At 40.3% G+C, this 15,373-nt stretch overlaps 1 protein-coding gene across 4 annotated transcripts in view; it reads right to left on the bottom strand.

Annotated features, from left to right (window-relative positions):
* Positions 1 to 1,074: 1,074 nt before the first annotated feature.
* Positions 1,075 to 15,373, bottom strand: part of SULF2 (sulfatase 2) — a 268,821-nt gene continuing 254,522 nt past the window's right edge. For 3 of the 4 annotated variants that reach the window (XM_063459445.1, XM_063459446.1, XM_063459447.1), the window contains 11 exons: positions 11,957 to 12,173; positions 10,092 to 10,326; positions 9,001 to 9,097; positions 7,057 to 7,151; positions 6,389 to 6,451; positions 5,659 to 5,828; positions 5,431 to 5,573; positions 5,153 to 5,276; positions 4,695 to 4,725; positions 4,082 to 4,135; positions 1,075 to 1,855 (listed from right to left, as the gene is read on the bottom strand). In XM_063459445.1, the coding sequence (XP_063315515.1) occupies positions 1,825 to 1,855; positions 4,082 to 4,135; positions 4,695 to 4,725; positions 5,153 to 5,276; positions 5,431 to 5,573; positions 5,659 to 5,828; positions 6,389 to 6,451; positions 7,057 to 7,151; positions 9,001 to 9,097; positions 10,092 to 10,326; positions 11,957 to 12,173 (1,260 nt within the window). In that variant the 3' untranslated portion in view covers positions 1,075 to 1,824. The remainder of the gene's footprint in view (positions 1,856 to 4,081; positions 4,136 to 4,694; positions 4,726 to 5,152; positions 5,277 to 5,430; positions 5,574 to 5,658; positions 5,829 to 6,388; positions 6,452 to 7,056; positions 7,152 to 9,000; positions 9,098 to 10,091; positions 10,327 to 11,956; positions 12,174 to 15,373) is intronic. The other variant, XM_063459448.1, reaches the window with a different exon arrangement.

The following is a 15,373-nucleotide window of genomic DNA, read 5'->3' as shown; positions in this document are numbered from 1 at the left end:
GTTAATTTGTGAGTGTGTATGCAGGAATGTGTAAATGTGTGAGTGTGTCTGTCAGTGAGTGTGTTTCAAATCGGTGAGATTATATCTGTCATTAAGGAGTGTGTGCCAGTGTTTCTGTCAGTGAGTATGAGTGTGTGTGTGTGTGTCAGTGTTTAAAATCAGTGAGCTTGTGTGTCTGCCAGTAAGTGTGTCTGTCAGTGAGTGTTTCAAAGCAGTGAGCTTGTGTGTGTCATTGAGAGCGTGTCAGTGAATGCAAATGTGTGTCAGTCAGTAAAATTGTGTGTCAAATCAGTGAGTGTGTGTGTGTCAAATCAGTGGATTGTCTGTCGGTGTGTGGCTGATTGCAAAAAGAGGTGGGGCGTATAGATGAAGAGGTAGAGTCGTTGCCATAGAAACATGCATGTTTGGACTGGACATTTGCAAAAGGGAGGTGTTACTAAGATGACCATGCATACCTGGGGTACAAAAAAAAAATCTGCACCCAGGCGTCTGTGACCCTAAGATCGGCCCTGGGAGTAAGCAAATCCCATTTTGCAGGATTGCAACCTTTTTTCCACAGGGACAAAGGACAGTTGGTATATTATTGTTGGCACAGTGGATATTTAATAAAGAATTCATTTAAATAATTAATTTTCCAACTTACCAACAATAATGGTTCATATGTCATTTTTTTTTGCATGATTTTAATTGATCTTAACTTTAAATTATATACATATATATGTAATGATATATGTTTGATAATCAGATATATAGACTGCTGTTAAAACCGTATACCTTTGCTATATATTGCGAGGTTACAGTAACATAAATAACATTGTGGTTATTTACTAAAATAGGAGATCTGGAGAAGGGGTACTTACATTTTAGTCTCTCATAACATGTTGAGAAATTTGGAGGTATTTCAGTATTGGAGATCAATAATCTACTTCATATAAATTAAAAGAAAAAGAAAAGGGATGCTTTGTGCATCGGTTAGATTATTCGTCCTACAAACAGCTCTACAACCAGGGCAAAGGACTGGATGCAGACGGTAAAATAAACTCCCTATAAAATGAATTTCTGTTGTACTAAAAGTCAAATCAGTTATGAAACTTTATTATGTAACAAGAAGTAACAATTTATTAATCTGAGAGATTTCATTATTTTTTTTTTCTTTCTATTTTTTTCCTTCCATGTCTCCATTAAAAGTGTAACCAAGTTCTGTCGTGTAGCTGTCCAAAATGTGATTATTTACATAGCGTTTGAAGCATTCCTGATGGTGATGTACCCACCGAAGACGTTTTTTTGGTGCTGTAGTGGTATTTTAGGTCTTGCGAGGTGTGTTCTATCATTACCTCAGATTGCTGATCTTGTGCTTTAGAACAGCATACGTGTCCGATTTTAGCCTAGAACCCTTACCATCCTTTTTGAGTTAGCAGATTCGCAGGTAACGAATGAGGAGAGAGATATTTTGTTTGCGTCAATCGCTTGTTGCTGAAGCACCAGAAATGTGCCTCTTGTCAGCTTGGAGAGAGATAGTGGTGATAGTCCCAGATGGTCTTCAGCAGTAGGAATGTGAAGAGGCAATAAGCAGGTGCGACTGTTTAGTTTGGGAGAATCCTGCATCCCTCTGGTCTTGTCATTAGTTTCAAATAAATTCCAGTCTCTCTAAAATCTTCCATAGCAGTGCAGACTATCTACCCACAGTTCATCCAGTCCCACACCATGAAGCATAGTCTTTACCAAATTCCTGGAGTTTATCTTCAAGGGCGAGCAAAGTTTCAAGTTTATAATTTTTTTCCCCCCTTACGTTGTGTTTTTGTAGATGGCTTCTTGCTTTACAAGCTAACCTTCCCATCCTTCCCAAAGCTGGCCTCTGTAAGAAAATCCAAAAGAGAGTGAAGGTCAGTCTGTGGCCCCATCTAAATTTACATTTTTCTTTGCAATATATCATTGGGCTTTGTAGAGACCCACAGAAGTAGCATCCTTGTTTAACTCTGGCTGGATGATGGAAAATAGATATTTTACTACATCAGTTATGTTGTCACCTTACATAGGGGTTTAATGCGTCTCTTCTGAAATCACTCACCACACAATGAAAAATACTACTTTTTAAAATAGAAAATGGTTGATTGAATTAACCCACTACTGCGGAATTTAAGAATGTTTGGTGTAGAAACTGCCCGATGCTTATGAATTTGAGAAAATATCAGATTTCGAGTAGAACGTTGGATCAAATAGGACTGTATACAAAGTGTAAGCACACGCGCTGAAATAATAAAACCTGTGTACCTCTTACACAAATGTGTAATTGGAATCCAAGGAGTAATGAAGGCAATAAGGAGTCTCATTCTTTGGGTCTCCAAACCCTCCTGGAAGTGGTCACATGGGACCTACTGTACTACAGTAAGTGCAGGGGGATTTTCCTATTTGTGATCTACCTAGAATCTGATATTTTTCCACTTCGACATCACAAGCACCTGGCAATCCCCCTCCACATTCTTAATTAGATTTATTTTGGAACAATATCTTAATGTGTTTAAAACACCTAAGAAGCTTACAACTACATTGCTGTACTTGAAGCTTTTTCATTCCAGGTTTTGAAAGGTTTTTTTTTTCTTTTCAACTTTTTACAAAAACACATGTTCCCAATATATTTGCGTATTTACAAAACAAAACACCTCCATGCTGTATTAATTATAGTTAACGCAATACAGGATGAGTATCCCAAAACTTTCCCTGATATATATTGAAACAATACACAAACAGATAGAGATACAGCAAACCTTTTGAGACCATAAATGACAATGTAATCCTAATGCCTAAATAGTGGTCTCCAGACTCATACGCAAGAGATAGATTGTAGCGTTGAATAAACATTCTTTAATGTCAGGTGGTTTACTTCTAGTAATATGGAGGATTCAAGACACTTAAAACAACACTTTATTCTTAAGAATTTTTATGCAACAATAAAAATATAGTATCTTTTGCTTGGGAGTGCAACCAGTAACCACTATTTAGGAATTAGATGTTACAATACTATACGGTCATTTCTGTTCCTTGTAGGTTTGCCGATTTCCATGTAAATAGATGTTTCTTCACATTGTTTTCTATATATAGATTTACCTAGGAATTATTGCTTACTGGTCAATCACTATCCCCACCCCTCCCTCCAAGAAAAATAACCAGATGATACACAGTCTATAAAAGAATGTCAATGCTCTTAAAGGGACACTCCAGACCTTTAAACAACTTAAGCTTGCTAATAAGATTTGTGTGTGAATTGTGTGTCCTCTTTTTTTCATTCTGCAAAAAGTGCAGATTTCAATAGAAATTGACACTTTTATAAATTAACCTGGTTACATCCCCCTGGCTTTCAAGCACACAACCGGTAATGTTACTTCCTGGTTTCGTTGGCTCAATGCAGCTGACCTCAAGAGGCAGCAATTTCCCAGAACATCTGACTTACAAAGACATCTCATCGAGCTGTGCTGGGAAGTCTGTGACTGGACAGCCACAGAAAGTCTGGGCGGGGTTAGAAAGGGAGAGCTTGCAAAGGCAGCGGACATGAGAACTGCAAGTTTGGCTAGCGGTTTTATATATATCTCCCCCAATGAAAAAATACGTCATTAAATGCATGCAAGTTTTCATTTGGGGTATATTTATTAAACAGTGATTTTTATGTATTTTGTAGTTGGGCATTGGAGTGTCCCCTTCAAGCCCTATTTATTTCTTTATTACACAAAGGATTATGGAATGTGCCAGTGTGGAACAAATTTGTGCAAATCTGTTGTGATAGTCTTAGACCAGACGAGTCCTCACGACCCAGCAACAGTCCAGGCTTTTGACATTATCTCAATTGGAATAAAAAAAAAAAAGGGAATACATAAATCCTGGACTGTTGGTGGGCCACGACGACTGGTTTTGGAACCGCTGTCTTAGAATGTTCAGTACGATGACCTATAACTGACTTTATGATCTCTTCTAGTGTTACAGCACTAGGGTTCACTAAAAATAGTACTATTTAATCGCTACGGATGATGGAAATTGGGAAAATTCTAACAGAGAGAAAGATACGAAAAAGGTCCCCCCCCAAACTCACAAGGATTTAGAAGAGGGTCGCTTCATCTTTGGCCACTTTCGACGCTGTAGCTGCCTAGATTTCAAGTGGATGAAAAAGAAAGTAACCCATCACCAAGAGGGAATGAAGACAGACCGTACAGCAGTCCTACACCCTGTGCTATAGATACGTTTAAGCCAACATTCATTTAATAGTGATTGTCAGAAGCTTTTAAAGAGGAGTCTAAGCACCATCACCACTGCAGCCCAGTGTAAACAATAAGATGCATAGAGTCTGTGGGTGCCATCTGAAAGTGCTCCAAAATAAGGGGAAGGCAGCCGTAGACTAAAAGCATTGTAGAATCTACAATAAGCTGAAATGATTACAGCGCTCCCTGTTAACGTATTCACACCTGTGTTCAGTACATTATTTGTGATCAAGTTTGCTTACCATGTGCTATTAACGCTTATATAAATTTTACTATAATTCTATTGGAAAAGGGCTCTTGTTGCTCAGCCTAACTTTGTATTCTTCAATTACTTTCTGCATTGTACATCACTGTGGTATATGTTGGTGCTTTATAAAAGTTTCCCACGTTCAAACACATTGTAAAAGCAGACTCCCTATCCGAGATTAGGTGAATATAAATGTTTACCTGTACTGTTCAAAACTGTCCTCTTTCAGACCTGAAAAATAAAGAATAAAATACATTCATATTTTCTCCTCATTTTTTTTTGCCCCCATGTTCCCTCTCTAAGGCAAGAAAAAAAATAAATAAATAAATAAAAAAAAAAAAAAAAAAAAAAATCTTGTGAATTCTCCAAATCATGGAACACATCAGTCAGATAGTACATAAACCAAAACAAGATGAAAATAGATCTAAAGTAAACATTTGTATTTCAGATTGGTGGACAGGCACCAGTAGGCACATGCTTGCTGGAAAATCCAGCCTTGGTCGACAGGTTTTGATTCACTATCTTAGCACATGGCTAAGTATTTTAGAATTAATTATTTAAAGGTTCATAAAGTTTGAATAAAGTGTGCTTTATTAGAAAATATAGGTAAATATCTACAGGCATTGATCAATTCCAAAACAATCCGGATGTTTCATACCAAGGTCCACGGCTCTGGTCCGTGGATTACACTGTTTGGACCCTTTACAGCTCCGTAGTTCCATGAGTTGCACGTGTAACTGGTTCAGGATGTCTCGGTCCAAAGTGTCTATGGCGTTGATGAGCTGAAAAGGGCAAAAACAGTCTTTATAAATATATAGTTCTGCCTTTTTTAAAAAGGAGCAGGTTATCGGTATCACGCTGCTAGGAGCTACTCTGTAAAAAGTGACTGCTTAAATTCTTCCAACACACTTTAAGTAAAATAAAAAAGCGTCTTACCTGGTACGGATCTATGTTCAGGTCAAAATATTCTAGGAATCCTGTGGCAAATTCACAAAATAGAAAATTGTGTGTTTCATTTATGGTCCTTAAACACCAGTAAGTATTGTTGTTGGCACTTGTGCAGGCACAGAATGGACCCACTACAAAGGAAAAATAAAAATGGTTAACTCTACATTCAAATGGTAAATTGCACCATTTATGCCAGGATTGTTTGCTATGCCTTACATGTCCAGAAGGGGGCAGTCTGCCAGTGCTGGTTGTCATGTGTGAAGCAGGTCAGTCCAGGCATACTACACGTATCATTGTTCTTTAGCCTTTTAAGCAATTTGCGCAGTTTCTTTTTGCGGCGTTGTTCGCGAAGGAGCCAAACCATATCCTTTTCTTTAACGTTTTTCCTGTTTATGCACATATGGAATCAACACGAGAATTAGTCGGTTGTAGCACGCAACGTTTGGTTAATCTATGAAGAGTTACAACGCGCGGCTAAAGGTGAGAGGTTTTGCACAAGTTGAGAAAGTCATAGTAACTTTGTGACTCCGAGATCCATATGCGGTTTGTTAAACCAAAGCCTCTTAAGAACAACTGTCCTTAAATTTTCCCATTCTCTATATCCAAGTGAATTTCCCTTTCGTAGGTTCAGTTTGCCAAAATTACACATTTCTGCTCATTTATCCTTTACAGATTCCTACCTCCTTAGTAGAAATTTTACACTATATATCGACTCACAGCTTCCCACTTTCATGCCATCCTCCCTCGAGCTGCCATTCCCATCAATCCAATTCCTGCAAGATTGCTAGATCCCAGAACAGGTGACCCTGTTGTTCTGTCCCAGCATGTAGCTCCATGTATCCGATGTTAACGTAACGCATGTTAAACCCAATATGTTATAGTGACCAGCACTACATCTGCTGGTGCTCTATAATAATACACATTAGTAATGGGGATTTATACGTACTTAAATGGATGAATTTCGACACTCTTGTGCTTTAGCTTCCCTTTCTTGTGTTTAATGTGATAGCTGAATAAAAGAAAAAAATATAAGTATTCTGATTAATATATATTAACCCAATTAATACATGTATAGTAATTAGTAGATTTAATAGTTAAAAGCACTGTCACTCAACCCCTTGTCTTAATCAATCAATAGAGACAAGATATCGGGATAACATAGTGTTGTACATTTCCCATTAGCCACTGGGATGTGTTCTTTCGAGACAGCAACAAGTTCGCTCATGCGCAATACAACTGTAAAACATCTTGTCAACTTGAGAAGACACACACACACAATCACAATGTCCTGAGTCGGTTGATGTGAGCTACCACGGACTACCCTTAATTTGTGCATGTGGTTTTTCATTTCTACACATGTGTGTGCATGGGGTTTGCATAAGATATACAGCTCTCCCTCAAAGCTAAAGACGGACCAGAATTAGCTTTGAGACCTCAGCCATTTCCTGGTCTAAGATGATGTCATTGCAGAAGGCTGGGGATTTGCTGCGTTGAGAGTATTTATATGATCGATAATAATGGGTGCTGTTTGCATCATTGCGTGACACTAATTGATGATAATCAGAGATAATATCATGGGACACCAACACAGGTGGGAACGTTTTGCACAAGCACCTGATTTTGCTGCAGTCACATTCTTCCGGCCTCTTCTTTTTCAGGTGACCCCGGACCTCCCTCAAGTTCTTAATTTTATTCTGTAAGGTTTCGATCTGCAGTGAAAGTGATACAATTATACCAGCTAGCAATTCTGTAATGCAAGATTGAAATATACATAACAAAAAAAAAAAAACCCAGACAAATCAGAAAGGCATGGTTTATGTAGAATATTTAAATATAGAGATTGCCGATAAATTTAGTATTGTTGGTGAATCTGTTTTGCTTTCCTTTTCTCGGAGACATGCCATACTGTTTTGTTCTGAGGTCATCGTGTGGAGTTGCGTTCTTCGATAACGTACTACAAAACTCATCATCAGAAAGTCTTGCATGCACGAGACACTCAAAGGGGTACTCCAAACACTAATTACTCAAGTTCAGTGAAGTGGTTATGGTGCAAAGACACTCTGGGCAAAACAGTTGGAAATGGTTTCAGAAAAACGAAATCTTTGCTCAGCAGTTGTAGGCGACTCCCTCTTCAGTTGCCTCAAAAATGTAGAATTTATACTTTACATTATAAATATCAATTTTGTCCAACTGTGAAGGCAGCGATATGCTGAGAGTGCTGAGCCAACCCAGTATGCCTGAATAATGGGGTGTCTGTGGGAGCTGGGGAGAGCCCTGTTTTTTTTTTTTTTTTTAAATGCTCTTTAACTGTTTTTAATGTATTGTAGTAGTTATGGTGCAAAGAGTCTATGTGGAGCACCCATCGTTTCAACACAAGAACACTCCACTAATAAAAAAAATCGACATTTATAAATCATCATTTTAGTAAATGTACTCCCAATGAAAACATGCAAACATCTGATTATACATGTGGAGATCTATCTAATAACAGTTTGCAAACGCTGCAGATCTCTTATCTGCAGTCCTTGCTAGCCCTCTCCCCTTCTAACCCCGCCCAGACTTTCTATGACTGTCCAATCACAGACTGGGAGAAGTCTTCGGAAGGCGGGTGTTCGCAATTTAGCTCCACCGAGCTAAACAACAATACCTGTTTGATTGTAACCAGGTTTATTTTATAAAAAAATAAAAAAAATTCTGTTGAAACCTGCACTTTTTGTAAAATAAGAAGAATGACACTCTCTTCACACATAAAGCACTTCAGCTAGCGCTAAAGTGCTTTACGGGTCTGGAGTGTCCCTTTAAGAATAAAAAAAAAAACGAGATAGGTTTATATTACACCAAAAGGGTTGATTGTTGATTTGTTCATTCTTTTTGTGGAACAGAATGTATTACTTTTTTCCTCCCACTCCCCTCTCTTGATCCGTCTTTTATTTCTTAACTTTCTTACCTCTAAACTTTACTATATTTTTTGCTTTTTGAGTTAGTTTTTTTTTAGAAGTTTGGAGTTAGGAGATAAGCCCCCTTTTCCATTATTTTTGATATTTTTAATATTGAGGATTAGTATTATGCATTTTCTATTTTATTTTATTTTATTTTTTTACGCTTTCTTTTATATCGGTTTGCGTACCGTAGCTCCCCGAGCAGATGATATCTGGAGGTGACGTACACCCCATGCATAGAATAACTAACCTGAAGTTCTGGATCTGGGATGCAATAATGGATGTTACCAGTGTCATTTAGAGAATATTTATTACTACCTACTGCTTCTCTAACGACTAATCACAGATAAAAGAAAAAAAAAAAAAAAAAAACATTGTTTAGTTTTTTTTATACTAAAAAACATAATTTGCAGTGGGAGTGGATGTTGCCAAGATAAAACTAACACGACATTTTCAGACTGCAATATGGTAACCATTATGTTGCAGTTGTATTGCACTTATCACGTGATGATTTTCCCTCATTTGGCCATATTTGGTCTTTTTGCCTAGTAACAGTGAATTATACAGCATTGTCTTCTCAGGACAGAAAATGGTGCAGAATCTCACTGAATCCACTAACCTCATGGTCAATGTGCAGCTTGTGGTCCTTCCAGGCCTGCAGTGACTTGTACAGATCCAGGTCACATTGTACGGTGTCGTTTGCCAGGATGAAGCAGCTGTGCAGGGCAAATGACCAAGTTAGTAAATGTGCTGTTATTTACCACTCACTACTGCCCCCAGGGGAGGGTAACAGAAGTGGCTGGAGTGCCTTCTATTTTACAACCTATATTGTTCAATGATATTCCTTTAACCCCTTAAGGACCAAACTTCTGGAATAAAAGGGAATCATGACATGTCGCACGTCATGTGTCCTTAAGGAGTTAAACACAACCGTGTATACTGGATATTGCCCTACAGGTATGGTCATTTGCATAGATCTCTGGCTACTGCTTAGGCTTAACAGGTATAATGTTTCCCAAGCACCTTGCCCATTTCACTCTAGGCTTAGCATCTTGGGAAATTTAGTTCGCAAAACTAAACCTTGTTTATTTGGTTTTTACAGTAAGAATTAGAATTCTCTGCCTGAAGAGGTGGTTTTGTCAGAGTCTATACAGATGTTTAAACAGCAACTGGATAAATACTTGCAAACGCATAATATGCAGGGATATCATTTTGAATTAGTGGGGTAATAGCTTCTTGATCCAAGGATAAAGCTGTTTGCCATTCGGTGGTCAAGAAGGAAGTTTTTCCTAGTTTGTTGCAAAATTGGAAGTGCTTCAATCTGGGTTTTTTGCCTTCTTTTGGATCAACAGCAAAAAACATATGTGAGGAAGGCTAAACTTGATGGACATATGTCTCTATTCAGCCTATGTAACTATATAGCAGCATGCAAAGAATTCTGTAGGACACTAGACAAAGGCAGTTCTAATTCCCAAACATTTTACAAACTCAGAGGCTATCTAGCCAAGTACTTTCTATAAAAAAGCTTCTGTGGCTAGATCCCCGCTCGCGGACCCGGTCCTCTTTACCTTTTGTATTGGTCTCAGTATTTGTGGAATTTGTCGGTGCTTTATAAATGCCAGTAATAATACGAACACTAAAACAGGAACAATATTGGCAATGTTGTATTAATTTTTAAGCATACTCTAGGTAACAGAACGTGCTTCTTACCGGTGGGTTACTTTAATAGAGCTTGGTACGATGAGTTCGTTGTTGAGGCCTCCAGTGCCGCTGAAATCCACATCTTTATCCTCATCATCGTCAAATTCAGACATGTGACTCTTGGTGAGGTTTCCATTCGGCACCGGCTGGTACTCCTGCTCTACGTCCAAGTCAATAACCTGTCCATCAAGTTCGATCGATACAGAACGAACAGAACGATTTCGCATGTAACTTGTCTTGTATTCTACAAAGAAAGAAACAAACAAAATATATAGTCTCACTGAAAATCCAATTAATACTGCCTCACGGTAAACAGAATAGATTACGTCTGGTCCTTGTTTATATCGAGAAGCTGGGTTTGCAGCAGAGCTATGAGCACCCAACTCGTTTCACATGATCCTAGCACTATAGTAGACTATAAGTTGAAGCTAAAAAAAAATGTTCTCTCTATGGGTGGTTATTGTCTTTGTTCTAGTACTGGACTGTGTAGTCCACCTCCCCCCCCCCCCCCAGTGGACTACAGCTACCATAATTCTCAGACAGCTTCCAGTTCCCAAACGATCCTTGTAGTGATTGTTGCTCATAGTGTGTCTGCCAGCTTTAGTAGGCTTGATGTCTACATAATAAATATTTAGTTCTAAAAGTATTACAGTGCGGAGTATCTAACCTTCCCAATTGTAGGATGAAGAAACCTCTGTCAGATCTATTACTTTGGTAAACATATTCTACTCGTAACTCACAATGGTAACAAATGTTATGTGTCAGTGCATATAAGTATATGTCCCTATGGCTGTAAGAATACCTTTGATCAGTTAGATAAGAGTACCATATAAGAACTAAAATAGTTACACTAATGGAACTCCATAGTCTTGTTGGCTTCTCTTGGTTCCATGCATTACCTACAAATAAGCACTAGAGGGCATCGTGACATAAAAGATTTTCCAACACACGATGCTCTGCATAAGTAGAAGCTATTTTAATGGGATAATCAAAGCACCAACACTACTGCAATCTTGTGTAGTGATTACAGTGATAGGAAGTTGTCCCCGAAAAACGTTCCTTTTAAATCCTTGACATTTCTGAGATTTTAATCCTCCTAATCTCAGGCACCACGGTTCCACCCCAATACTCACATGAAACGGGGTAGTGGAGTTTAGCCACTGAGTGGTCAAGCAGACACTCTCAAGGTGACTTTTTCAACGACAGAGTCCTAGCAACACAGCTATCACAATAAACTGCAGTGGATATAGTGCTTGGCATGTTCACTAGCAGACCATATGGAAATGGTGTATTAAACCGAATAGGGTCACAAACTATTTAGCAGGGTACCGTGCTAAAATATTAGACAATGCAAGATGTAATTTATGATACTTTATTGGGAATCATCTACCAAGTCCCATAATGTACAACACAATCAAACTCCATACATCACTATACGCACCCAATCATCTCCCTTACCCCATGTTGTGGATCTAAATTGCACACCCTGTACTGGGTGCAGCAATGTCTGGCTTCAGGAATTACCATAGCCGGTTACACTCCATGTTGTGCAATGCAGTTTTAAACATCAAAAGACTGAATTCACATCTCATTGCCCTACCAACCTAATCATTTCTGGTCATTTACCCAGGACATACTTGAAAACTAGAGAAATCTCAATGTATCTTTCCTGGTAAAATATTTTATAAATAAATAAATCTACTACGATGTTATATGCCTTGTTGTATCTCCATCAGCGCTATCCTAGCTTAAATTTCCTGAGTTTTGTTTTGGATTCACCATAGCTCACCATTCTAGTGATTCAACCCATAGTACAATGAATTGGCTTTAGTCAGATGGAAAGAGTGGCCCATTGCACATCATTAAATAATTACTTTTCTTTGTGAGCAGCTTCTTTTTGCGTCCAAGCTCGGCAAGTTTGTAGTTGATACCGTCGCAGTTGCATTCATCGCTGTTCGTGTTGTAGTAATTGGACATGAGGTTCGGAGATTTTTGCTTGCTGCTCGGCACTGGTGGTGCAGTGAGACTTGCCATACCTTTGCACTTGTGGAGCCGGAGTTTGCCGTTTGTGTCCTCCACACACTGCCATTTCTACAGGGGAAAAATAGCCATTTATTAAAAAAATAGCAGACATACGGCATGGCAAAAGAATTATTAATCTCTATCGAGTTAAATGCGTTGGGTTTCTCCTTCCCGGTTTGCATTTGTTACCCACGTTTTAATCTTGTATATCCTTTTGTTCTAATTCCCCTATTTTAAAAAGACACACTTCGGTGAGTGGTAATCTAACATGACAATTTGTAACAATGATGTTGTTTCATGTATGTACGTAGTGGGGAATCGCGATGCAGCCTAGAACAAAAACTAACCCCATTCATCCCCCCAATAACGACAGACCACTTAGTATGGATGAACAGGCCACAGCATTTATTATCACAAACTAAATTACTGCATAACACATCCATAACTTTATTTATTAAATCTCTTCTTTTCTGTAACCAAAAACGTTAGACATAAATAAGCATAAATTAACATATATACATATATAACTTCACACATAGTGTTATACAGTGACCCAACCGTCCTAGCCAATAAACATACAGTGGTTCCTAATCACCACTTCCTCTCACCTCCCCCCTCGTCATAAAAATCATATCTTTCCAATGCCCGCCATCAGCTGACCTTATCCACGCTCGATGGGCACGACACCTCAGGCAACCTAATGTTAACCTTTTGAAGCAGGGGAGGTTGAGACCCTAAAAACTTGTTCATCTCATTCCATATACTTAAACGTAACCCCTCAAACTCAATTGGCAAGGACATACCCCCGGCTAGCTGTGACTAGTGATGTCCCGGACGGTTCGCCAGCGAATAGTTTCCGGCGAACATAGCGTGTTCGCGTTCGCGGCGGTGGGCGAACATATGCGATGTTCGGTCCACCCCCTATTCGTCATCATTGAGTAAACTTTTACCCTGTACCTCACATTCAGCAGACACATTCCAGCCAATCAGCATCAGCCCCTTCCTTCCAGACCCTCCCACCTCCTGGACAGCATCCATTTAAGATTCATTCGGAAGCTGCATTCATTTTTTTTTTCAGTGCATATAAACGTTACAAGCAGATACTCCCCCCAGACACTCTGTATTACTGCAGATACTCCCCCCAGACACTCTGTGTTACTGCAGATACTCCCTCCAGACACTCTGTGTTACTGCAGATACTCCCTCCAGACACCCTGTGTTACTGCAGATACTCCCTCCAGACACCCTGTGTTACTGCAGATACTCCCTCCAGACACCCTGTGTTACTGCGGATACTCCCTCCAGACACTCTGTATTACTGCAGATACTCCCCCCAGACACTGACACAGAGCAGAATAGGGATTGTTCCTCCTACATAGGGTCACTTGGCAGATATGGATTGACACCTATCCTAAGGATCCCTGATACACACTGACACAGAGCAGAATAGGGACTGTTCCCCTTACATAGGGTCACTTGGCAGATATGGATTGACACCTATCCTAAGGATCCCTGATACACACTGACACAGGGCAGAATAGGGACTCTTCCCCCTACATAGGGTCACTTGGCAGATATGGATTGACACCTATCCTAAGGATCCCTGATACACACTGACACAGAGCAGAATAGGGACTGTTCCCCCTACATAGGGTCACTTGGCAGATATGGATTGACACCTATCCTAGGGATCCCTGATACACACTGACACAGAGCAGAATTGGGACTGTTCCTGCACGGTGGGTGGGGGCCATAAAAATAATGAGGGGGGGGACCTACTGTCCTCCCCCCTGGCCCCCACCCCTGAACAGTGGGTGGGGGCCCTAAAAAAAACATTAAGGGGGGACCTACTGTCCCCCCCAGCCCCCACCCCTGAGTGGTGAGTGGGGGCCCTAAATAAAAATCACCCCCCCAATCAAAGGTGACTAGGGGTCCCCAAGCCCCTAGTCACCCACCCCCCCACCCCAAAATAAGTTACCCCCTACCTACCCCCCTCACCCTAAAAAATAGTGAGGGGGGAATAAAATAACTAACCTGTAAAGAAAAATTCAACTTACCATTTGACGTCTTCTTTTTTCTAAAATCTTCTTTTTTCAGCCCCAAAAAAGGCCAAATAAAAAGCCATAAGAACCGACGCAATTAAAAAAAATAAATAAAAAAAAATAATCCATCTTCACCCAAGGAGGGCTCCGCGCAGACTGAGCTCTGCAGGGCGGGGGAAGGTTTATAAAGCCTTGCCACGCCCTGCAATTAGGCTAAGAACACTCTGATTGGCTGGTTTAAGCCATTCAGAGTGCTCTTTGTCATTTTACACAGCGTGGGAAAATTCCAAAGAACCTTCCCACGCTGTGTAAAATGACACAGAGCACTCTGATTGGTTAGATTCCAAGCCCACCAATCAGAGTGCTCTTTGTCATTTTACACAGCGTGGGAAAATTCCAAAGAACTTTCCCACGCTGTGTAAAATGACACAGAGCACTGTGATTGGTGGGATTGGAATCTAACCAATCATAGTGCTCTGTGTCATTTTACACAGCGTGGGAAGGTTCTTTGGAATTTTCCCACGCTGTGTAAAATGAAAAAGAGCACTCTGATTGGCTTAAACCAGCCAATCAGAGTGTTCTTAGCCTAATAGCAGGGCGTGGCAAGGCTTTATAAGCCTTCCCCGGCTCTGCAGAGCTCAGTCTGCATGGAGCACTCCATGGGTGAAGATGGATTATATATATTTTTTTTAAATTGTGTCGGTTCTTATGGCTTTTTATTTGCCCTTTTTGGGGCTGAAAAAAGAAGATTTTAGAAAAAAGAAGACGTCAAATGGTAAGTAGAATTTTTCTTTACAGGTTAGTTATTTTATTTCCCCTTCACTATTTTTTAGGGTGAGGGGGGTAGGTAGGGGGTAACTTTTTTGGGGTGGTGGTGGGTGACTAGGGGCTTGGGGACCCTTAGTCACCTTTGATTCGGGAGGGATTTTTATTTAGGGCCCCCACCCACCACTCAGGGGTGGGGTCCAGGGGGGGAGGACAGTAGGTCCACCCCTCATTATTTTTATGGCCCCCACCCACCGCACAGGGGTGGGGAGGACAGTAGGTCCCCCCCATTGTGATGTATTGCCCCCACCCACCGCCTAGGGGTGGGGGCCGGGGGGAGGACAGTAGGTCCCCCCTCATTTTTATGGCCCCCACCCACCGCGCAGGGGTGGGGGCCGGGGGGGAGGTCAGTAGGTCCCCCCCTCATTATTTTTATAGCCCCCACCCACCGCGCAGGGGTGG

This window comes from Pelobates fuscus, chromosome 6 (assembly GCF_036172605.1).
Source record: "Pelobates fuscus isolate aPelFus1 chromosome 6, aPelFus1.pri, whole genome shotgun sequence".
NCBI classification, from domain to species: domain Eukaryota; kingdom Metazoa; phylum Chordata; class Amphibia; order Anura; family Pelobatidae; genus Pelobates; species Pelobates fuscus.
This window is presented reverse-complemented; position numbering and strand designations above follow the sequence as displayed.